Raw genomic sequence first — 17,797 nt, forward strand, 5'->3', positions numbered from 1 at the left:
ATTTAGCAATACAATTTAAAAAGTTATAGCCCTGCAAAGAAGGGGAACTTCTCCATAGACAAATAGAGCTGGCTAGGGATGGTAAATTATGAATTTAACCATGGCGATCAAAGTGTTAAGAGAATAATTTATTGGTAAACAAACATATTGTTGAAAATATACACTATGACTGCCGTTTTGACAGGATTAGGGTCTAAATTATGTCATACAGTCTGGAGAGATTGATTTATGACGTGATGATGTCATCTCGGGGTTAACAGGCAGGCAGAAAAGTGGCAATTTCTTTTACTTGAACTTGAGGACTGTATACCTTTTATTGCAAAGCTTCCATCCACCGCCGTGCGTTCTGAAGTCTGAGTCTCTTCTCATTTTCGCTCATCAACTTTCACCTACTTTTTATATTTGCACCCCCCCCCCCCCCCCCCCACGAGGTATCATTGGAAGCGGACACTCATTGGCTACAACGCTGACCAATAATTTTCGCCATCAGCAGTGATTGGTCAGTTCTCGAGCGTATACCGTCCGAAGTGGTAATTTGGAGCGTGTAAAAAGACGCTCGCCTGACATATCGTCATGCAACTCGAGAACCGGGGCACGGAATTTGTCGAGTGAGGTGGCGTTCGAACAGTGTTTTGAACGGTATATTATTATGTTCAGTGAAAAATGCAGCCCTGAGCTGGTAGACGCTCGCAAAATGCCGTGGTGTGTGTGAATGGGCATGACGGCCCAATTCTTGTATTCATTGATGTTTCTTAATTGTGCACTGTTGCGTCTGAGCTAGGGCTGGGCGATAAAACGATAACTATTGCGATAAATTATTTCCTCGAAATAAACATGAAACGTGGTCGCAAAGTTTCGCTATATCTATTTTCCAAGCTTGGATATCAGCACACGCACTAACAACCAATCAGTGAAGGAGATGGCCGAGAGCGAAGGAGACCCGGAAGGAGACCCAGAGGTAGGACTCACTCAACAACAAGGCTTGCTAGGCTAATTAGCTTGCATGGCGCTGTTTTATATATTTACGTGCCGAGTATGTGTGTGGCGTGAATTCTGAGGCCACGTTTATAGTAGTGTGGGGTATACAGTGGACGTCGTTTCAATTAATTGTGGCGGAAGAGAGTATTTTAGTGTCATATTTATTACATTGTCATGAAATACTCCGCTTGTCGGCTAACTGCTAACGTGCGCGGACTGATGACGACATCAACTCGACTCGAGACATTCGCTTAGAAACAACAGGCTGGCTAGGATAACTAGCTTGCACGGCGCTGTTTTATATATTTACGTGCCGAGTATGTGTGTGGCGTGAATTCTGAGGCCACGTTTATAGTAGTGTGGGGTATACAGTGGACGTCGTTTCAATATATTGTGGCGGAAGAGAGTATTTTAGTGTCATATTTATTACATTGTCATGAAATACTCCGCTTGTCGGCTAACTGCTAACGTGCGCGGACTGATGACGACATCAACTCGACTCGAGACATTCGCTTAGAAACAACAGGCTGGCTAGGATAACTAGCTTGCACGGCGCTGTTTTATATATTTACGTGCAGAGTATGTGTGTGGCGTGAATTCTGAGGCCACGTTTATAGTAGTGTGGGGTATACAGTGGACGTCGTTTCAATATATTGTGGCGGAAGAGAGTATTTTAGTGTCATATTTATTACATTGTCATGAGATACTCCGCTTGTCGGCTAACTGCTAACGTGCGTGGACTGATGACGACATCAACTCGACTCGAGACATTCGCAGCAGCATAAGAAGTTAATTAAACTTGACAGACATTATATCGACGATAAATATCGATATCGAATTATATGAAAATAATTTAATCGCGATAACGTTTTTGGTCATATCGCCCAGCCCTAGTCTGAGCTGTATAATGCTATCTGTATAATGACAATAAAGACTCTTTTCTATTCTATTCTTCTACTTTAAGCTTGTATAACAGCTATTTTCACAGTCATGACAGCATTTACTGTGACAACACTTACTGACACACTTATGTTAATGCTATTCAAGTGAGGGGAGTGGCTGGGTGGGTTGTAGGGGGCTATTGTTCATGCCCAGCCCAAACCGACAGAAGTGTAGAATGTTGGCCATTCTTTGAGAGCCGTTTCCTCAGCTTTAACACTTTGAGTGCCAGAGACGTGTTATGTCGTCTTTTCATGCCCCCCGTTGAGTGCCGACGACGCCAATTGTCGTTTGATTTTTTTATTAGCGATCTGAATTCATATTTCATCAACCGAGTCTCCTGTTGGTACAGCAGCCCCTCTAGGAGCTCCGATGGGAAAATACCGCCCCCTATCGTCTATCCCTGTGTAACTGCAGGCCATTCGATTATACTGGTGGATCTGTGTGGGGGGAGCCTCCTCGCTCCACTATGCTGGCGAGGGATCTGATGACGAGGGAAGTGATCGTGAGATGCAAAGCAGCCTGGAATATATATTTACAGCAGCCAATAATCAATCAATAAACGCGATCGATATTTAGAATGGCGATCAGGAATAATCTTTTTGGAGAACATCTGATCTAAGGTAAGGAGTTTATGTTACCAGTTTTAGGATAATCAGAGCCGTCTTCACTGAGATAACAGCGTGTCCCATATGTGTATATGTGTGTGTGTGTGTGTGTGCTGTTGAGGAAATGAGAGAATCGATTTATCAGCTCACTTCTATAGCATGCATAAGTACACACATACTATCGATAATCTAGCGTTTATTTGAAAACTATTCATAAATAGACCGACAAATGACAATGTGTCTAGTGTATTCGAGAATATTCCAATAAATGCCGTTTATGAGGGAATCTTTCTATTTTCCGGAAATGTTCGAGAAAACGATAGCTTTTCGAAATGCTATAAAAAGGATATGAACCGATTAAAAAACAATCCGTTTCGACAATGTTGACTGCAAACAAGTCATTGATAAGCGACGGGCAGATTAGACACAGCCATAATTTAAAACATAGATTATGCGTTTTTAACGCTATCATTGAAGTGGATGCTGGCACTCAAGGACATTAATCAACGTTATGGCTGGCACTGAAAGTGTTAATAGACGGCCAGTGTCAGGTCCTGGAGGCGTCTATATTAAAGCCAGCCCAAGAGTGCTTCCGCATTCGCCTGATTGGCCCCGGTAACGCAATGCAATGCGCATTTTCTTTTTTGCCACTCACTCGCTCACTCATAACGCCATAACGTTATTTCGCAAGCCCAGCTGTCAGAAACTGTACATTGTAACGTTAACACAGCCCAGCTGTCAACTGTACATTGTAACGTTATGTTATTTCGGGCGTTTTATTCATAACGTTATTTCGCGCGACTGTACATTGTAACGTTAACACAGCCCAGCTGTCAACTGTACTTTGTAACGTTATGTTATTTCGGGTATTCATAACGTTATTTCGACAGCCCAGCTGTCAACTGTACTTTGTAACGTTATGTTATTTCTGGCGTTTTATTCATAACAAACATTGACGCGATTCCGCCAACACATATGTAATATTAATAGGTTTTGCTATGCATAGAATAACAGAACAGATTGACAGGTGGTGACAAAGCACTGGGCATTTATTTAAAAAGCTGTCAACTGTACTTCGTAACGTTATGTTATTTCGCGCGACTGTACATTGTAACGTTAACACAGCCCAGCTGTCAACTGTACTTTGTAACGGTATGTTATTTCTGGGCTGTGTTAACGTTACAATGTACAGTCGAGCGAAATAACGTTATGAATGCCCGAAATAACATAACGTTACAAAGTACAGTTGACTGCTTTTTAAATAAATGCCCAGTGCTTTGTCACCACCTGTCAATCTGTTCTGTTATTCTATGCATAGAAAAACCATTACATACAGTATGTGTTGGCGGAATCGCGTCAATGTTTGTTATGAATAAAACGCCCGAAATAACATAACGTTACAAAGTACAGTTGACAGCTGCGCTGTGTTAACGTTACAATGTACAGTCGCGCGAAATAACGTTATGAATACCCGAAATAACATAACGTTACAAAGTACAGTTGACAGCTAGGCTGTGTTAACGTTACAATGTACAGTCGCGTGAAATAACGTTATGAATACCCGAAATAACATAACGTTACAAAGTACAGTTGACAGCTGGGCTGTGTTAACGTTACAATGTACAGTTTCTGACAACTGGGCTCGCGAAATAACGTTATGGCGTTATGAGTGAATCTGGTCCTCGTTTGGATAATATGTATTCCATTTCCGCGAGTGGCAAAAATGAAAATGTGCATTGCATTGCGTTACCGGGGCCAATCAGGCGAATGCGGAAGCACTCTTGGGCTGGCTTTAATATAGACGCGTCCTGGAGAGAGGACAGGCGATCATCTTTGATTTGATGTAACGTTAAAGCGGATGTTGTTCCAACTAGCTAGCTTTTCAGCTAATGGCTATAATAACACCAGCAAGCAAAACACATCCGAGCTCCCTGTCACACCGCTCTGTCGGGACAATGGAATTTAAGAAAGTGTATCTGCTGTTAAAATGACAAACAGCATTGACACTTTAATTCACGTCGATTAAAAACACGTTAATTTTATAATCCTCACTCTCCGCAGGAGATAAATGACGTCATATGGGATCGGAGGCTAGACTTGCCGCATACTCGCCGATACCAATACCAGCATCTTAGGCTGTATCGGAGGCATTTCCGATACTGGTATCGGTATCGAAACAACTCTATTTGTAACCATACTAAATCCATTAAATTTAGAATACTACACCGCATACATATAACTCCTGCTCTCAAAAGTAAAATGGATACAAATACAAGATAGAGATTGGAAATCATATCCACTGTTTTTGGTCCCGTGTGAAGCTCCAGAGCTATTGGTCTGACATTGTGGGGGAATTTTCTGATATCTTTGAGGTTCCTCTTGAGTTGGGTCCCCTGTGTCTTCTACTCGGTCTCCCAGATGGTCATATTGTTAATGTCAAACATAAGAGATTGTTCAACTTGCTAACATTGGCTTCCAGGAAAAACATTATTTTATTCTGGAAAGGATGATGTTCCATCAAAGAGATTGTGGCATAATATTATTACTGTATTCCTTGTGAATACATCACATGCATGTTGCACTCCAAGTTGAACACTTTCTATGAGATCTGGGATCCATATCTATCTCATATTGGACCTGCGCTGTTCGCCACTGTACTTGGTGGAATTCCTCACTACTCAACCTCCCTGTTGTAGGTCACTACTGCCTTGTTTTGTGTCGTTGCAGAGGGTATCTTAACTCATTCACTGCCAACGACGAGTATACTCGTTATTGGGCGCCAATCGTTGAACGCCAACAACGAGTATACTCGTTATTTGATCATTATTTATTTTATTCAATATTTCTATTCATTACAGGCACACGGACTCAGGGTTAACATGGGGAATCAGCCTGAGAATGTGAAAGTGCAATACCGGCCGCATCACGCTAGACGGCGGTATCGAGCACCCTTTGTACCCTCGTTTCTTCTTCTGTGGGATGGCCAAATGTCTCCGGTTTCATGTTTCCTTGTCGGGCGAGAGCAGCCGTTCTGCCGGTTCCATTGAAGTGCGTCAAATATTCCCGATTCATATGTTGTGGTGGATTATGCCGTGGGCCAAATGGTCATTGGATGTACCAGATGGCGATCAAACAATTGGAATATTATTTTTGGAATACTCCCAATCACTGGTAAGAATGATCCGACATCAATTTTAGCTTGATCCTGCAATGCTTTTACACCGATCGGGCTGATAACCGTTTTCAGTGTTCAATACAAATGCCGTTACTGACAATCAAATAATCAGAAACGACCCCCCCTTTCATGCGTTCATGATGGAACATAATACCTATGATATAGATTTGATTTCGGGATAATAGCTTATACAGGCAAGAAACAGCAACATCTATAGTGGAATTGACGTATACGGATATAACTCAGCATTTCGGGAATTACCCTAGACCGCTCTAAAACCACACTTATTCACCACGGGAACATATGGATGGAAAAACGTATTCTTTTTCACATATTGAACGATAGATAGGTGATGTCAAATGGGACATAGTATTGTATCCATAGCTATAATATAGAATATAGTTATATCTCTACAAACAAGGTGATGCACTCCTATCTTTTAAAGCGTGGCAGTGCTAGAGCGGGGCCTGACTAATTCCCGGTGGTCAATGTGTTAACACATTGCCCGCCGGGGGTATTGCCCATCTCATGCCCCTCTCTGCCAGCGCTGTAAGCCTATGGAGATGTTTACCTTCTTTGCAGGGCTATAACTTTTTAAATTGTATTGCTATATTGACATTACTATGGCCCATTCAATATCGATTATCTATCGTTCAGGATGTGGGAACGTTATACTTTTTCATTCATACATTGTTGTGTTAATACCTTCTAGCATATAAGTATGTTTTTAATCTTTTCAGCTGTAATTCCAAAAACGCTAGTTATAGGCCCAAAGTTATAGGATCCATTATGTACATAGTGTCTGTCGGGAGTCCGGTAACGAGATGCGACTGCCGGATGGTTTTCATCGATGCACTGATGGCACATCCTGTCTGCGAGTGTAACTCGCCCGACCATCCACCAGGCGGCGGTATTGAGCCGTCGTTGCAGTCACATCTAAGGTCCAGCTACAGGACCGGGGGTGGGTATATGAATTATGAATGCCATGGCGAAATGTTTTTATATCGATCTCAAAAACGCTGTACAGCGATCCTGGCGGTCAACGCATGGCGGCCAATAACGCTGGACAGTGTTTTTGGCGCTGGATGTGTTAATGCACTTTTATAGTCTATGTTTTGTTTTAATTATTTTCACTGTCATTATTATTGTTATTATTATTAGTATTACTGTATTGTGATGTCTTGTTCTATGTATGAAAGAAAAAGGAAATAAAAACATAAACATTTTAACCCTCTTGAGGTCTGAGCTATTTTGTGAAATGCACAGATTCTGGGCCCTTTAGAGGGATCTTCAAATCTATTTTTACATGATATGAAAGTACAGGTTCATACCTTCAAAATAAGCCATCACTTGTACAAATCAGGCGGATACTTTTCAATCTATGTCTTATGAATCATGCTGATAACACTATTTATTCCAGAGCTACAAGCCCTCAAAGAAACCGGAGCCATTTCTCTTGCTATGTATAATGACTACTTTACGCATAAAGCAATGTAACAGACGCTCACCTGACATATCGCCATGTAACTCGAGAACCGAGGCACGAATTTGGTCGAGTGAGGGGGCGTTCGAATGGCAACAAATAGACTGTATATGTTTGGCGAAAAATGCAGCCCGAGCCGCTAAGCGCTTGCAAAGTGCTGTGACGTGCGTGCGTTCCGCGCACGGGCATGGCGGCCCAATGCCAGTACCTCTCCTGTTAACCCTTTCCCCGCCAATAACGTCGTACAACGGGTTTCAAGTTCATGCGAATTCTGCCAATAACAGCTTACAACGTGATTCTGATCATAATTTCATATTTTCGCCATGGTATTCATATTTCACTCACAGAGCCTTGTCAGATGCTGCGGGACTCAGCACAACTCTGCAACGCTTCAATAGTGCCACCTGGTGGCTGATCGGCGAGTTGCCAAACCGGAAATACCCGTTGCAGCTCGGTCCGTCCCCTAATTCCGTCCGGCCACTCGTTTATCATCGCGGGACTCCACACACCGTGGATATGGATCTTTGCCATAACTCAATAATCTACATGATTTGGGCGTGTATTAGTAATATACAAACCGGAAATGGATCGCCTAGATCCCCACCACATAACTGGGATCCGTTTGCTCCACTCTCATCGCCCAACGGTACGAGGAGACTGACGTGAGTTTCAGCGTTTTTGTTTATCATTTTCGATACAAACTGCTCTGATCAATATATCACCCATACTACATGAAGCATCTAACGACTATCACGGAATTATAAACGAATTATAAACTGCATTTGATGATCTAATATATGCATTTGTGCCTATCTCTCACGTTCTGGGAAATACTGCAGAAAACGATAAAAACATATTTATACTCTAGACGGTATTTTCGTATGAATGTGTGAATGAAAAAGTAAAACGTTCCTACATCCTGAACGATAGGTAATCGATGTTGAATGGGCCATAGTAATGTCAATTTAGCAATACAATTTAAAAAGTTATAGCCCTGCAAAGAAGGTGAACATCTCCATAGACTTACAGTACTGGCAGAGATCAAACAGCGGTGGATATAAGCGTGGCAGAGAATGGGTTAAGAAGTTAATAGGATGTGAACATTTTAACGCTCAATATATCAAAACGTGGCACTTTACAGTGAACAGGCGGTCTATTTGTATAAAAAAATATATATATTGTTTTTCATTTAAATGTCTGGAAGAGCTAAAACATTTAAATGTCAAATGATATTTCCGTTTCCTTTTTTGAGTTAAATGTTACTGATTGTGTAAAATGGGCATATGATATCGTCTCATATCGATCGCAGGCACCTGAATCTAATCGTATCGTGGCAGAATTTGTGATGTCTGCAAATATCGTATCGTTGTTCAAAAAATCTTTATCGTATCGTATTTTGATGAAACTGGTGATTCCCACCCCTACTAGACCGTGCCACGTCATTATTGTACCTACTTTCCACCAGCACCTTCTTGGCCATGGAAGCAGCGTAGTGGGAGGAGTAGACCACCATCGCTGATTTTCCCTCTGCGTCAGGCCCCACCCTCAGAAACACACACTCCACCCCCTCCGAGACTTCACGCAGCACCTAGGAAGGAAGGAGGGAGATTAAAAAGGTGAACACCACCCAAATTAAGAATTCAAATATGTTCAGGAAAGTTAAGGGATATTTCACTTAGTGGAGCTTGTCAAGTTTCAGCAGTCTTACCCCATCTAATAACATCTAAAAGTAAGCTAGGGACCAGTGCCTGGCATCACCATTCCTCCCAGTGTCAAGATCCTCATTCATTTCCAATTATTTGGGGGACCTAGTCTATATATATATATATATATATATATATATATATATATATATATATATATATATATAGATAAGAGAAATATAGAAAATATATTTCTTCTGAAGTATAAACAAAACTACTGCTGTGCAGATTTAAATAAAAAACAAACAATTCTGTTCAGGCTTTTGAGGGCTCCTGGAAGCGAATGAGGACTGGAGCCTGACACCTGGGAATGACATGTCGTCAGCTTGTGACTTCAACTTGTTCTTGTTCGCAGACGACTCAGCCCTGCTGGTCTCTGACAAGAACAAGTTACAAGTTGAAAAAACCCTCAGCTCAGAACTCGGAAGAATCTGCACCTGGCTCGCTGATAACGAACTATCATTACACCTGGGTAAAACAGTCCATTCTCTTCGGATCAAATAACAAACTCAGCAAGACCGACGGTTTCTCAGTTACAGTGGGTGACAATATTGTCACAAGGAAAGATGAAATTACATACCTAGGTTCAGGGGAGGAAATTAGGCAATTTTACTCACCAAATGAGAGTATTCTTTATGTTTGGCGAGTGATTCATGAAGAGCACTCGCCACACTGGCGAGTAGTAAACAAAACAAAACAAAAAAAATCATTCTGCAATCTGCTGATTCACTCACTGGCACAAGCCGAACTCTGACTTCCCCCTTATGATTTCTCCCATTTGCGCCTCATAATAATCCATAACCAATGAACATCGTCGTTAACTTGCGCTCTAAGCTCCTCCAATGAACACTCGTTTTCTAGAAGATGTCGCCCATCTAGGGGAAGTGGACAGACCACTGCGTGCGGACCTACAGACTCCTGTCACCGGCTTGACAACGTAGACAAACTTAGACAAAAACACATCAGTGGATGAAAATAATTGCATGTAGAGTCGTCGCTTTCGGATATCAGTGCGGTCTGACATGGGGGCGAACAACAGCACGCGACGAGTCTCCTTCGAGTCGGATGAGAATGACAAGTGGGCGTGAGGCTAACGATTCCACTCACTCAAGTCAACCAGCATTAGCCGGCTAGCTACCTAGCATGCAACAAGCTACCATAACGCGCGTTCAACATAGTGGACGACTATACTGAACGGCTTTGCTTAAATGCAGCCGAGTGACATTTTATTATTACCAAATTATTACCGGGTTTACCCCAATATCACCACTCGCCCATATGCCCTTCACAACGGTGATGTTGTCATACTTGTCATTCAGAATACACCTGCTGAACCCTTAGCGTTGACATGAGATTCGATTCCAATGTATTGTCATCATACAGCACAAGTACAGTACAACCAGAATACGTTTGGCATCCAACCAAAGTGCAAATGTAACAAGTCAAGTTCAAGTTGTTTTATTTAGCTATTATATTACAGTGAAATGCTTGGTTCTTTCACTGCCCAGCCCAGTCCAGCCCAACCCAGTCCAACCTAGACCAGCCCAACTTTCCCTGCCCAGTTCAGCCCAACCCAGTCCAGCATAGTTCCCTCTTTCATGTTAATGTTAATATGTGATATCCTAATATTTTGAAGAGTAGAGACGGTGTGATTAGGCCTGCCGCGATAAGCAATAAATCGATTAATTGCCGCGATAATTAAAATGAATGCAATGATTTTGACGGGCGCGATTAATTGCTATTTGCGCGTTTGTTTTAATGAGGCGGACCCAGTGCCCCTTGTCAGTCACTGTCCGTGTTGGGAGGCGGGCCGCTGGCTTTACTACAGAGCACAGCACAGGAGCTCCGTGGGGCTAACGTTACCCCTCATTGTGTCTATTCTACTAGCATTAACGTTACTCATACAAACAGAGTAAACACAGTTTTCAATCAATCAATCAATAACAACATTAACGAGACCCTCGTTGTGTCTATTCTGCTAACGTTACCTCTCATTGTGTCTATTCTACAAGCGTTAACGTTAGCTAGGCTGTCTATGCTAACGTTAACGTTAGCATTAGGCTAACAAGCTGTAACGTTACCAGTCGCGTCTATTTGCTAACGTTAGCATTAGGTAATAACCGGTTTAAAATGGATGGTGATTACCTCACGTTGTGTCTATTCTACTAGCATTAACGTTACTCATACAAACAATCAATAGCGAGTTATATTGATCACGCTATGTACGATAGCCATGCTAAAACGCTAGCACAACATTAGCACCTAACCTAACAACAAGCCTTAACAAGTCAGCGATCTTTTTGCGAGACTAAACTCTCCGCTCGGTGGCAAATTGTGTTGATGTCGGTTTTGTTTAATCAATAAATGAGGCAGAATACACAGTGACTGTATCCTTTGTTTATTGCACTTGTGCCTGCTGCAAACATAATGATTATGAAATCCTAGAGACGCGTCTCTATTCTGACCAATCAGTGGTCTGCAGTGTTTCACGTGACTTTTCTGGTACCCAAAGTACCTGATAATCACAACAATACTTCCGGTCCGGTCGGTGGGCTTCAAAATAAAAGTCTAAAACACAGGAAAAGACGGAGCGGTGGGCTTCAAAATAAAAGTTTTGGGAAATAAATTTCTCCAAAAAAAAAAATTCTCTAACCGGTCGCAATAATATCGCTTATCGCGATATTTTCGGGGGCAATTAATCGCCCAGCAAAATGTGTTATCGTGGCAGGCCTAGGTGTGATTAATATATGTTTTTTATGCTAATATTGTGAAGAGTAGACACTTTTATGGTAATACCCATTTTAAAAGTAGACACGGTGTGATTATTACTATGATTGAAAATCAATTTAGACAAAGACATACAAAGAAGTAATCACAATTAGCGATTTATTTATGGCTGGTAAAAAATCGGTTTGGCTGGTAAAAAAAATCATATACTCGCCAGTTGGCTGGTAAGCCAAAAAGTTAGTTTCCTCCCCTGCCTAGGTTCCATCCTAGAGGCAAATCTTTCCTGTGACAAAATGGCATCCTGGCAAACTGTCTATCTGTATGTCATGTATGTCATATATGTTATGATGAATTGAAAATGGGGGACCCTGATGTAAACAAGACGAAAGTCTTTCTCTGGTCTGCATCCCCTTAACAATTGTATGTAATTGAGCTGTACTGTACTGTACCCATTCTGCAATCTGTTAATAAAGTTTTCAATCAATCAATCAATCAATCAGTGTTGGTGGACTTGCTACAGTAGCTTACTTTTAGACGTTATTAGATACAGGTAAGACTGTTGAAACTTGACAAGTTCTACTAAAGTGAAATACCCTTTAAAATTGGTGTATTGGTGAACATGCTCTATCCCAAAGCCAAAAACGAGAGAAGTAAGGCCCGTTCCACACCAACAACCTCCACAGCACATGTGCAACATGCTATAACAGCCACACGGCTTGCATGAGCAGAGCAACCATGTATCTAGAGATCTGACATAGAGCCTATTTCCCCTGCAAAATAGATAGTGAAAAATGTGTTGTTGATGGAACATCGACTATGTAGACGGCATCATGCGTGTGAGCCACTGCAGTTCAGCAAAACAGGGGAGGTCAACCATGTAGCTCGCCTGTAAGACCCCAACTTTCACCCGATAGGCGAAATTTATTTGCTTGATCCATTTACATTGGCTGCGATGATACATTGGCTGCATTCACTGTGAGTGACGTCATGTGAATCGCGCATAAAACAATGATTTCTATTTGATATATTAACATTACTGTGCATTTTAAACACAAACATACCTACTTAAAATGAGTCATTATTATTCATTTTAAACATCTTTAGTTTATTTTTAGGGGTCCATAATCTAAAATCAAAAAACACAATTTCTTCTTCTCCTTCGCTCTCAACCAGGGGGGGGGGGGGGGGGGGGCACACCCGAGCGCCCTCTATGGATGAGCCACCACTGCTACTCTTACTAGTTATGCTGCTTGCACATCCAACACTTCTCCCATACCTCCCCTGAATGGCTGTGGGACAACGTTTCCATACAAACCAAACAAAAACAATCATCTTCATCTGATGAAGACTCCTCCTGTCCCTTTCTTTTCCGTTTCTTCTTCTTGCTGGCTGCCTTTTCCAGTGGGGTGGAGTACACTGGGATGTACTAGGCTTGGCAGGTGGTCTACACTGGGATGTACTAGGCTTGGCAGGTGGTCTACGCTGGGATGTACTAGGCTTGGCAGGTGGTCTAGGCTGGGATGCACTAGGCTGGGCAGGTAGTCTAGGCTGGGATGTACTAGGCTTGGTAGGTGGTCTAGGCTGGGATGTGCTCCAGAGAACTCTAATGGTGGGTTCAGCAGAACCTTGTCAGGACACTGGAGAACCAAGGGGTACAAGTGGGTCATTGTGTGTGTGTGTGTGTGTGTGTGTGTGTGTGCGTGTGTGTGTGTGTGTGTTGAGCGCAGTTGCCCACTTAACGTTAGCAAGTTGGCTCCGTCTATTTGCTAAACTCGGGTCTGTAACAGGTTGGTAGAAAGCGGCACCTGGTAGAATAAGCTAAAATGTACTCCTGGACCGTGTTATGGTATGTGTTGAAGGATAGCCAGCTACACATAACGTTAGCGATTAAACTGTTGGCTATCTAATGTAACGATAGGGCTGAGTGAACAGTTTAACTCTTGAGTAAGCCCCATGGAATAACCGGATCCATCACTAGCGTTAGCTGGTGTTAATTCGCTGGCCACCGGGTTGAACAAACGATTCTATGACGTTATTATCCGTTATGCAGATAGATAGGACAGTCAATTAATTCCCATTTGGTTATTGAACCAAGCGCTTGGTTAATGTTAGCTACCGCGACAAGCAGTTTCAAGAACAGCAGTTTCAACCAGCTGTATTTCAACCAATATTCCTGCTCCAAAGTCGTCCTCTTTAATAACACTGGAATAAAGATAGATATTTAACACTTTAACTGCCGGAGGTTAAATTCATGACCATGCACGGGTTGCCAGCTCTATTTGTCTATGGAGAAGTTCCCCTTCTTTGCAGGGCTATAACTTTTTAGACTATATTGCTAGATTGCCATTATTAGGGCCCATTCAATGTCCTATATGTAATGTTCAGGGTGAAGCAACGTTAAACTTTTTCATTCACATATTCATACTAAAGTATGGTCTAAAGTATAAGTATGTTTTCATCTCTTTCTGCAGCTTTCTCCAGAACGTGATCTATAGCCCCAAATGCATTATATTGATGATGAAATACAGTTTGATGGCAATCGGCGCGATATAAAAAATTCCAACTGGACATGGTTCTAGGGATGGGAATTGATAGGATTTTATCGATACGATTCCATTATCGATTCTGCTTATCGATTCGATTCTTTATCGATACCCTTATCGATACCTGATCAATTTATAATTTACATAAATAAATTGGAAATGCAACAGAACTACATTTACATTTAGTCATTTAGCTGACGCTTTTATCCAAAGCGACTTACAAGTTCTGTACGACAAGCCATCAGGAAGGGCACGACTCTATCAGCTGAGCAACAATGTTCATCAAAGTGTTGAGTGCTACAGTGTAGATTAGTTTATTAGGACAAGTGCATGACAGTACGGTTAGTTAGGGTTAGATATATTTTTTTTTATTCAGATAATGGTTGAAGAAGTGAGTCTTTAGTCGACGGCGAAAGATTGGACGTGATTCGGCTGTCCTAACTGGGGTGGGTAGTTCATTCCACCATTGTGGGGCAAGGACTGAGAATAGGCGACTTCTCTTTGATGACCCTCCCGGAGCTTGGATAGGAGTAGGTCTGAGGCGGCCAGAAGATGCAGAGCGTAGGGGTCTAAGCTGGTTAGAATAACAACATGCAACTTGACATTTCTGATTGTCATTTATTGTTGAGCCCCCATGTCAGAAAAATACAAAAACTGTAAAAAATAAAACATTAACTATAGCCTACACTTAAATAAAATAATGTATTTGAGATTCTCTTAAAATGTATTTATTTTTTTATTCTTAAACTAATTTAATCTAACACACACACACACACACACACACACACACACACACACACACACACACACACACACACACACACACACACACACACACACACACACACACACACACACACACACACACACACACACACACACACACACACACACACACACACACACACACACACACACACACACACACACACACACACACACACACACACACACACACACACACACACACACACACACACACACACACACACACACACACACACACACACACACACACACACACACACACACACACACACACACACACACACACACACACACACACACACACACACACACACACACACACACACACACACACACACACACACACCCCTCCCCGGGCCCCTGTCCTTTAAGGTATTGGCTTGTGTTGCTACACGGACACATTTGTATGTTGCACCACCATGGTACTTCCTGGCTTACAGTGTAGACTTGTAAATAAACACTGCAGCTCTTATTATATGTGAACTAAAGAGTACAAGGTTTACACAACAGCCCCCACCTGCTGTTTTATTGTATTTGTACCTGTACTATCCGCTGTCAGCTGTTTATCTCTCTTTGTGAGCTTGATTAAATAGCGTTAGCTCACGCTAGATAGCGTTAGCTCCGCGGCTAATTTTAGCTCACCCTGACCTAAATCAATGACTAGGTTCTAAAGCATTCAAGTAGTTTTCACTGCACATAGAAGTAGCCAAACAGCGGGAGCATTTCGGGAGCATATTACCAAAATCCAGGCAATTTCGAGCCCTTAAGGAATCAAATAAGTCTGCCATGGCTACATGCTAACGCTAACGTTGTTTTGAAAACCTGGCAGCGATAAGGGAATCGAAAGTCACGGGAGGCACACGGTTCCAGGCATCGGCCAATTAGGAACCGGTTCCCGGTTTTCGATTCCCATCCCTACATGGTTCTAGAAGTTACTACACGTCATCTGATGTTGACCGGATGGCCGAGGGGGCGTTTATAATTCCGTGGGCAGCGTTATACCATTCATCTAATGTGGGTCATATGTTCATCAGATCAGTTAGTATAGAAGACATTGAAAAATAACGCTGAATCTTACCGTATCTTCCTCGCGCCGTTGGGCGATGAGCGTGGAGTATACATTTTCCTATTATGGGATGTTGAAATACCCGGTCCATTTCCAGGTTGTATAATGGTATATACGTCCAAATCATGTTGTTTATCGAGTTATTGGCAACGGATCGCTATGTATTGTGACGAGCTAGAGTGCCGGGAACTATACTGAGTGGCCGGAAGTAATATGGGTGAACAGCACATCGTCCAAGTAACTTCCTGTTTGGCGATTGCGCCGATCGGCCACCAGATGGCGCTCTTGAACCGCTAGAGGGTTCAGTGGGGCTTTTTGGTGGGTCTCAGGCCAGCGGATGGGAAATATGAATCCGATCACAGATTTTTGAAATATTGATATCAAAGACGAATTACGGCGTCTTCGGCAACTTGAGCATGGCGGGGAAGGACGCCTAAACACGTCTTTTGGCACTTAAAGTGTTAACGTTAGACTAGAGGCTATAAAGAATAGACTATTACAGAAATAAATGCATTCGAAAAGCTTATTTAGGGACCAATTATTTTACCGCTGCGGTTTGAATGGCTTTGCTAATTTGTGCGGTAAGGAAAGAAATCAATACCGCGGCAGCCCTATATACAAGACTTCAGGCTATGGACCCAGGGTGTTTTGTCAGCCATACAAAAGTAAGTATTTTGGTGAAATATACTTTTGGATATTGCAACTACTACAGAAAAATGTGAGTACAGAAAAATGTGAGTACACAAGTTCAAGTTCAACTCAAGTTCAGACCTATGTTACTCTATTTCATTACCGTAGTACTAAAAGTCTTTATTGTATCAGAAACTTCAGAATGTTATCTTTCAAAAGAGGCCATGCATGTGCTATAAGTATAAAGTATAGTATTTTGGTTTGCAAAAAAAGTATGCAGTCCTCAAGTTCAAGTTTAAAAATGGCCACTTTTATGGGCGCCAGTTAAGAGGTTAAAGGTAATAGATCGGATCAGTACTCCTATGTATCGATAACGGTATCGGGACAGATGGTCAGATCCGTGCATTCCTAATTATGAATACAATTATGCCTGTCATTTCATCAATCTTGACATTCTTAAACCAGACACGAGTGCCTTCGTAATTTCTCTCCCTCTCAAATCGATTAACAATAATTGTTTTAGGATTGCTTGTAATTATGAAACGGCATGGGGCTACCGAAGGGCAGCGGCGAGAGCACATTATAATAGCCTATTCTGATTACAGAAAAGTTTTAATTAACACTATGATCGCCGATGACGAGTTAAGACGTCATTCCTAGCCATGTTCATTCTGCCGAAGACGCCATAACTCGTCTTGGATGTCAATATTTCAAAAATCTGTGATCGAAATCATATTTCCCCTCCGGAGCCCTGAGACACACTGCAAAGCTCCACTCAACTCTCTAGCGGTTCAAGAGCGCCATCTGGTGGCCGATCGGCAGATCGCCAACCGGAAATGACCCTTTGAACCGGAAGTGCTCATCCATATGTGGTCCGGGCACTCGCTATCGTTAGAGAGACTCCGTCTTGACACAGTGAACATCGATCGGTGCAAATAACTCGAAAAAACAACATGATTTGGACGTATATACTATTATACAACCTGGAAATGGATCGGGCATTTCTCCATCCCATAATAGAAAAAAATCTGTTCCACGCTCATCTGCCAGCGGCGTGAGGAAGCCACGGTAAGATTCAGCGTTATATTCTAACGTGTTCCATATAAACTGCTATGATGAACATATGACCCACTCTGGATGAATCATCTAACGCTGCCCACGGAATTATAAACGATCC

At 42.2% G+C, this 17,797-nt stretch overlaps 1 protein-coding gene across 1 annotated transcript in view; it reads right to left on the reverse strand.

Moving 5' to 3' along the window:
• dnd1 (DND microRNA-mediated repression inhibitor 1) overlaps positions 1-17,797 on the reverse strand; it is a gene marked incomplete at both ends in the record, with an annotated part of 82,160 nt that overhangs the window by 21,786 nt on the left and 42,577 nt on the right. Inside the window, one exon of the mRNA XM_084332055.1 lies at positions 8,639-8,771. Coding sequence (XP_084188181.1) covers positions 8,639-8,771 — 133 coding nt within the window. The remainder of the gene's footprint in view (positions 1-8,638; positions 8,772-17,797) is intronic.

This window comes from Notolepis coatsorum (assembly GCF_963971535.1).
Source record: "Notolepis coatsorum genome assembly, chromosome: 16".
NCBI classification, from domain to species: domain Eukaryota; kingdom Metazoa; phylum Chordata; class Actinopteri; order Aulopiformes; family Paralepididae; genus Notolepis; species Notolepis coatsorum.